The sequence below is a fragment of the Pseudophryne corroboree genome, chromosome 4 (genome assembly GCF_028390025.1).
Source record: "Pseudophryne corroboree isolate aPseCor3 chromosome 4, aPseCor3.hap2, whole genome shotgun sequence".
NCBI classification, from domain to species: Eukaryota; Metazoa; Chordata; class Amphibia; order Anura; family Myobatrachidae; genus Pseudophryne; species Pseudophryne corroboree.
In genome coordinates this window covers 807,796,305-807,804,798 of record NC_086447.1, presented here as the reverse complement: position 1 = coordinate 807,804,798, position 8,494 = coordinate 807,796,305, and the positions used below count along the sequence as shown (strand labels likewise).

The 8,494-nt window shown below is 41.9% G+C and overlaps 1 protein-coding gene across 1 annotated transcript; it reads right to left on the bottom strand.

The window, feature by feature from the left end:
• Nucleotides 1–6,131: 6,131 nt before the first annotated feature.
• LOC134911001 (zinc finger MYM-type protein 1-like) lies at nt 6,132–8,213 on the bottom strand. The gene is made up of 2 exons (XM_063919392.1): nt 7,377–8,213; nt 6,132–7,106 (listed from the first exon to the last, which is right to left on the bottom strand). Exons 1-2 carry the CDS (start codon nt 8,211–8,213, stop codon nt 6,132–6,134), a joined length of 1,812 nt encoding a protein of 603 aa, XP_063775462.1.
• Between the last annotated feature and the right edge of the window lie 281 nt (nt 8,214–8,494).

Genomic DNA, 8,494 nt, shown 5'->3' with positions numbered 1-8,494 from the left:
CCAACAGCATCTCTTGCACGCCCCTGTCGTTTTTTAAATAATTCTGCACCACCAAATTCAATGTATGTGCAAAACATGGGACGTGCTGGAATTTGCCCAGATGTAATGCACGCACAATATTGCTGGTGTTGTCCGATGTCACAATTCCCCAGGAGAGTCCATTTGGGGTAAGCCATTCTGCGTTGATGTTCCTCAGTTTCCGTAAGAGGTTGTCAGCTGTGTGCCTCTTCTGGAAAGCGGTGATACAAAGCGTAGCCTGCCTAGGAACGAGTTGGCATTTGCGAGATGCTGCTACTGGTGCCGCCGCTGCTGTTCTTGTTGCGGGAGGCAATACATCTACCCAGTGGGCTGTCACAGTCATATAGTCCTGAGTCTGCCCTGCTCCACTTGTCCACATGTCCGTGGTTAAGTGGACATTGGGTACAACTGCATTTTTTAGGACACTGGTGACTCTTTTTCTGAGGTCTGTGTACATTCTCGGTATTGCCTGCCTAAATAAATGGAACCTAGATGGTATTTGGTACTGGGGACACAGTACCTCAATCAAGTCTGTAGTTGCCTGTGAATTAACGGTGGATAACGGAAACACGTTTCTCACCGCCCAGGCTGCCAAGGCCTGAGTTGTCCGCTTTGCAGCAGGATGACTGCTGTGATATTTCATCTTCCTCGCAAAGGACTGTTGGACAGTCAATTGCTTACTGGAAGTAGTACAAGTGGTCTTCCGACTTCCCCTCTGGGATGATGATCGACTCCCAGCAGCAACAACAGCAGAGCCAGGAGCAGTAGGCGCTACACTCAAGGATCCATCGGAGGAATCCCAGTCAGGAGAGGACTCGTCAGACTTTCCAGTGACATGGCCTGCAGGACTATTGGCATTCCTGTCTAAGGAGGAAATTGACACTGAGGGAGTTGGTGGTGTGGTTTGCAGGAGCTTGGTTACAAGAGGAAGGGATTTAGTGGTCATTGTACTGCTTCCGTTGTCATCCAAAGTTTTTGAACTTGTTACTGACTTATGATGAATGCGCTGCAGGTGACGTATAAGGGAGGATGTTCCGAGGTGGTTAACGTCCTTACCCCTACTTATTACAGCTTGACAAAGGCAACACACGGCTTTACACCTGTTGTCGGCATTTGTGTTAAAATAATTCCACACCGAAGAGGTGATTTTTTTTGTAATTTGACCAGGCATGTCAATGGCCATATTTGTCCCACGGACAACAGGTGTCTCCCCGGGTGCCAGACTTAAACAAACCACCTCACCATCAGAATCCTCCTTGTCAATTTCCTCCTCAGCACCAGCAACACCCATATCCTCATCCTGGTGTACTTCAACAGTTACATCTTCAATTTGACTATCAGGAACTGGACTGTGGGTGCTCCTTCCAGCACTTGCAGGGGGCGTGCAAATGGTGGAAGGCGCCACCTCTTCCCGTCCAGTGTCGGGAAGGTCAGGCATCACAGCCGAAACAATTGGACTCTCCTTGGGGATTTGCGATTTAGAAGAACGCACAGTTCTTTGCTGTGCTTTTGCCAGCTTAAGTCTTTTCATTTTTCTAGTGAGAGGATGAGTGCTTCCATCCTCATGTGAAGCTGAACCACTAGCCATGAACATAGGCCAGGGCCTCAGCCGTTCCTTGCCACTCCGTGTCGTAAATGGCATATTGGCAAGTTTACGCTTCTCCTCAGCAGCTTTTAATTTTGATTTTTGGGGCATTTTACTGAACTTTTGTTTTTTGGATTTTACATGCTCTCTACTATGACATTGGGCATCGGCCTTGGCAGATGACGTTGATGGCATTTCATCGTCTCGGCCATGACTAGTGGCAGCAGCTTCAGCACGAGGTGGAAGTGGATCTTGATCTTTCCCTATTTTACCCTCCACATTTTTGTTCTCCATTTTTTAATGTGTGGAATTATATGCCAGTATCAATAGCAATGGCCTACTACTATATATACTGCGCACAACTGAAATGCACCACAGGTATCGATGGATAGTATACTTGACGACACAGAGGTAGGTAGAGCAGTGGCCTACTGTACCGTACTGCTATATATGATATACTGGTGGTCAGCAAACTGTGCAAGACTGAAATGCACCACAGGTATGGATGGATAGTATACTTGACGACACAGAGGTAGGTAGAGCAGTGGCCTACTGTACCGTACTGCTATATATTATATACTGGTGGTCAGCAAACTGTGCAAAACTGAAATGCACCACAGGTATGGATGGATAGTATACTTGACGACACAGAGGTAGGTAGAGCAGTGGCCTACTGTACCGTACTGCTATATATTATATACTGGTGGTCAGCAAAATTATGCACTGTACTCCTACTATTTACTACAATGCAGCACAGATATGGAGCATTTTTCAGGCAGAGAACATATAATACTGGTGGTCACTGGTCAGCAAAACTCTGCACTGTACTCCTCCTATATAATACTGCTGGTCCCCAGTCCCCACAATAAAGCAGTGTGAGCACAGATATATGCAGCACACTGAGCACAGATATGGAGCGTTTTTTAGGCAGAGAACGTATAATACTGGTGGTCACTAGTCAGCAAAACTCTGCACTGTACTCCTCCTATATAATACTGCTGGTCCCCAGTCCCCACAATAAAGCAGTGTGAGCACAGACATATGCAGCACACTGAGCACAGATATGGAGCGTTTTTCAGGCAGAGAACGTATAATACTGGTGGTCACTGGTCAGCAAAACTCTGCACTGTACTCCTCCTATAATACTGCTGGTCCCCAGAATAAAGATATTTGCAGCCCCCTGAAAGTTCTGAAACAAAGTGAGAGGACGCCAGCCACGTCCTCTCACTATCATTTCCAATGCAAGAGTGAAAAATGGCAGCGACGCGCGGCTCCTTATGTAGAATCCGAATCTCGCGAGAATCCGATAGCGGGATGATGACGTTCGGGCGCGCTCGGGTTAACCGAGCAAGGCGGGAGTATCCGAGTATGCCTCGGACCCGTGTAAAATGGGTGAAGTTCGGGGGGGTTCGGATTCCGAGGAACCGAACCCGCTCATCACTAGTAGATATGGAAAAACTAATAGTAATGTTAGTGCTCTATTACATCTAACTACCTCTCTTACTGCTATCTTAGTTTACTCCTTATCTTGGCAACATTTTATTTTGAAACTTTTCTTTGGATTCAGTGTAATGACCATTCACTCTATCTGAAATACAAGGATAGTACAATAAGTAAGGTAACAAGACCTCTCACATGTGTAATGTTCTCTATTTCATTATAATTTCCTGCCAGGCCAGAGCAGGTAGACCCCTGCTACCCTTCATGACCATTAGACTTCTATAAGTCATACTGCCCCAACATCAGTTGTAAGATGACTGGACTGGTGGAAATATGGTGAAACATTGAGGTGCATAGTGTGATCAGATTTCTGCATCTAAAGGGCACATCAGCAGCTGAAATTCATGGCCAAATTGTCGAGGTGTACAGTGATAACGTCATATCATGGAAACAGGTATGAGTTGTGTGCACTGCTTTTGATAGCAGCAGGACACGTGAGTTGTTATGGTGCTACCATTGGGAGGTACTGAACTATTCTTTCTACAGCTCTGACTTGGAACCAAGTGATTTCCATCTCTTTGGACAATTGGAGAAGCACCTAGGTGGAAGGCGATTCGCAACTGACAGTGAAGTTCACAAAGCCAGACAGAATGGACAGATTTCTTCTGTGCTGGGATAGATGCCTTGGTGTAAAGTTGGAACAAGTGCTTAGACAAGTATGGGGACTTTGAGGAAAAATAATCTGTACCAAGGCCATACTATCACTTGCACTGTACGTATATGTACAAGTTGAATTTCCGCATTTAGAGGTCTTATTACTTTATTTATTGAAGCACCCTCATAGAGATGATGTGGGAAATCAGAAATGTGCAGTTTACGTTATAAGTGATGTGGCCAGCCATTCCTGTGCCAATACCACCTAAAACAGATAATCTTAGTCTACAATTTTCAAACTTTTGGCCCAGATTTATCAAGTCACGGAGAGTGATAAATTGCACGGTGATAAGCTACCAGTAAACCAGCTACTAACTGGCATGTTACAAGTTATGTTTGTAAAAAAATGTCAGTTAGGAGCTGATTGGTTGGTACTTTATGACCGTGCAATTTATCACTCTCCAAGGCTTGGTAAATATTGGCCTTACAATGACCTGACATCTATGAGATACAGCAACTTTTTATTACTTTGCAGGGCTTCAATTAACAATATGTTTTCTTTGATTTACAAATTAAGTATAATGAGTGCTGCATTCAATAAAGATTTTTTTTTTAAATTATGCCTACAATGCACCTTTATCTATACTAGAGATGAGCAGGTTCAGATTTACTCGGTTCTTAATGCCAGAATTAACGCATGTTCAGATTTGCCGGATTTTTCTTATTGGCTAACCAAAACACATGAGATCCGAGAGCCAATAAGGAGATCCAGGTAAATCCGAGTAAATCCGAACCCGCTCATCTCTAATCTATACATTTCATACACTGTTTCTTTTGATACCTGTTTATTCGGGTGTAGTATGGTATGCCGGCTGTCAGGGTCCCGGTACACAGCATACCGGCGCCAGAATCCCGACCGCAGGCATACCAACAGCATGGCAAGTGCAAATTAACCCCTTGCGGGCACGGTGGCAAGCTACACGCAACACGCTATCTATTCTCCCTCCAGGGGGGTCATGGACCCCCAAGAGGGAGAAACGGTATTGGTATGCCTGGCTGTCAGGATTCCGGCGCTGGTATACTGTGCGCCAGGACCCCGACAGCTGGCAATCTGAAGACCACCCGTTTATTCCTATTTTACATGTATACTTGAAGAGTTGGTTTTTAGCTATGTATCCTGGATTAATGTATCTGGTATTTGGATGCAAATCTAGTTTACTCTCTTCACATTCAAAAGAATACGTTGTTCATGTTTGAGAATTGTTGGTAACATAGCACTGGAATTTACAAATGTGTTTAAACAGAAGAGATGCTTTCAGCTAGGTCTCTTGGGAAAGTGCCATCTGCTTTTGTTACTCAATAATACCATACAGGTATGTTTTGTTGTTTTGTTTAATTAATCTTCTGTTTGATTTTAGCAGGGGATCTCAGCAAATTTTCAAATACAAAGCAGCAAATGCATTTGAGATTATAATCAAAGCTGAACTGTGACTCCCTTCATAAATCCTGATTTCCACTATCTAATTAGATGGCCACAAATCCCAAATCATACCACAAAGGGAAATGTCCGTAAAAAAATGCTTTTCTAAGAAAAAGTTGAAATTTCCTCTGTTTTTATGCATTTTTCCATATATATATTTTCTGATAGTCATATGTTGATATTAAATAAATACTATTAGCTTTATGTAGAGCTGGATGCCGTTGCACCTAAGACCACAGACATTCAATGAGTTCACTAAAGTAATTGCATGTGTGAATATACAAAAATGTTAAAATATCAAGATGCTTGCAGGCATGGCCATAACTTGGTACATGGCCTAGGGGATAATATCATTGGTCCCGGTGGCACCAGATTTCGGCTTGCACGGTGCCTGGGATAGAGCATAGAGAGCTGCCGCAGATGTAAGCTTAGGACACTGCAGGTGCATACAGGGCCGGTGCAAGGTATATAGGCGCCCTAGGCAAAGCTATACAATACCGCCCCTGCCTTCCCCGATACCCTCCCCCAGCTGCTCACATACAACCTTGACTTTTCAAATTATTATTAGATTTATTTTTAGATTAACAACATAAATTATTGCAGCAATAAATAACATTGTAACAGTAGTAACATTGGCACTTTTTACAGGGCATGTACTGGAAGAAGTGCAACAATAAATAACATTGTAACAGTAGTAACATTGGAACTTTTTACAGGGCATGTACTGGAAGAAGTGCAACAATAAATAACACTGTAACAGTAATAACATTAACGCTTTGTACAGGAAATGTACTGGAAGAAGTGCAACAATAAATAACACTGTAACAGTAACAGTAATAACATTAACACTTTGTACAGGAAATGTACTGGAAACAGTGTAACAATAAATAATACTAACAGTAATAACATTAACATTTTGTACAGGAAATGTAGTGGAAGAAATGCAAAAAAAGATTAGATTTTTACTTTCCGCGCTTTTAATTTAGCAAATTTAGAGACAAGCTCTTTCAGATCCACTTTTTGTGCGATCTCATGTTCTATTGACAAAAGAGAGAGACCAACAAGTCTTTCTTGCATCATGGAAGATCGAATATATGTTTTGATCAACTTTAGCTTGGAAAAGCTTCTCTCGCCACTGGCCACAGACACAGGGAGGGTCAAAAGGATGCGAAGAGCAATACATGTGTTGGGGACAACATCTATCAGCTCATTTTTACACAAAAAGTTGAATACATCTTGTGGAGATGTACACTCTGGAACCCGCCTTGCAATACTTTGTAATTCACTGCATAAATCAGAAGCATCAATATCTTTGGAGTCGCCATGTTGTAAAGCTTGCTCTAACTTGCAACAATCTTCCATAATTTGCTGTGATGTTCTATTCTGTAAACCGTGAACATTATAGAGGAAGCCAAACACAGAACTAATTTGATTCATCTGCGTGAATCTTTCTTCAACTGATTGCACAGCTGTATCAAGCACAGCAAAATAAAAGTTCACTTTGAACTTTTCCTTAGGATTCTGAATAGGCGCATCCTCTGCTTCATATATGAACTGCTTCCTCTTTCTACTAATGCGAACAGGATCTACTTCGAACTGTGCTGGTATCCCAAGTGCCTCAGCAAGTTCACCGGCCTCTTCCAGTACTTTCCCAAACCCTTCATCACTCCTGCAGTCTACAAGAAACTTCTTTGTTTCATTCAGTTGTTTAATGGCATTATGTATGTCAAATTCTTTTGTCTGAAGCTGTTTGCTTGTCATAATGACCTCAAACAATATACCATACCAAACCACTAGAGAAATTACAAACTTGAAATTAGAAATGCCTTTTGCAAGACCTTGTGCCTCTATTCTTGAGGTGTTGCCAGATGCTCCAGTGAGGGTATTGTCATTATAGATTTCAATTAGGGCATCATAAATATCACCAAGCTGAAAGCGAAGAGGCTTCAAGGCATCAATTCGACTTTCCCATCTTGTTTCACTCAATGGCTTAACCGTAAGACTAGGCACATGGCACATTAGAACATCCCATCGACGTGTGGATGCTGAGAAGTACACATACACATGTTGTACCAGAGCAAAGAAAGATGTGGCCTCCAAACAACACTTTGCAGCATCATTCACAACTAAATTCAAAGAATGTGCACTGCAAGGAACAAACAATGCTCTTGGGTTAATATCCATAATTCTTCGTTGCACACCATTTTCCTTCCCTTTCATATTGCTTCCGTTATCATAGCCTTGACCACGTAAATTAGCAACAGGCAATGACATCTCTTCTAGCTGGTGAAGGATAATTTCTGTCATACCAGCACCAGTTGTTTCCTTTAGTGGCAGAAATCCTAAGAAATGTTCTTTAATGCGTACAGGTTCGCAATAATCAGTTAATGAAGCTATGTTCACAAAGCGAAGGATCATGGTCATTTGTTCAACGTGGCTTACATTGGGTGTACAATCAATAATTATAGAAAAATACTTTGCAACTTGAGCAGATTTAAGAATTTCTTCTTTGATAATGTTGGATAAAAGCTGAATTAGTTCATTCTGTATATCTTTTCCAAGGTAGTGTACATAGGTCTCTTTATCTCTTATTTTACGAATGTGTTCATCCATTACGGGGTCGAACAAAGCAAGATATTCAATAAATTTCAGGAAGTTGCCATTTCCTGCTGTGTGCAATTTTTCATTGGTTCCACGGAAGGCCAGATTTTGTATACCAAGAACTCTCACTAAAGCAATCAATCGTTCAAGGATTTGCTGCCAGTACTTTTCCTTTTGTTTAATAATGCGCATGTGTTCTTCATCAATTGTTTTTTTGTTTTTCAATCGTATTTCAAGCTCCTTCCAGTGTTGAAAATTGACCAAATGTGCATTACTTCTCTCATGTTGTGACAAAATTGCAGTGATGTTCTTCCAATCTTTGGATCCTTTATCAGAGAGAGATGATGGCGGGTTTGTGTAATTACCAAACAACTTGCAACAGAAGCAAAATACAGAGTCATTTGATACAGAATATTGTAGCCACTGACGGTGCATTAGGTCTCCATTAGGAAGTCTTCTTTTGTAATGATTTGTTAGAAATCTTCTCTTATTGGCATCTTTAGGAAACTTAAACTGCTGAACCTGTTCTGGCCCATGTTCCACCAAAATTTGTCGTAAATTATCATCACACTTTATCCAGGTAGCAGGGTCACTATAGCTGAAGCTGGAGCTACTTTCACTTTGTATCACTTCTTGATCCAGCTGGACTTCACATGGTTCCTCTTCAACATCTTCAGTATGGTCCTCTTCAACATCTTCAGTATGTCCTCTTCAAC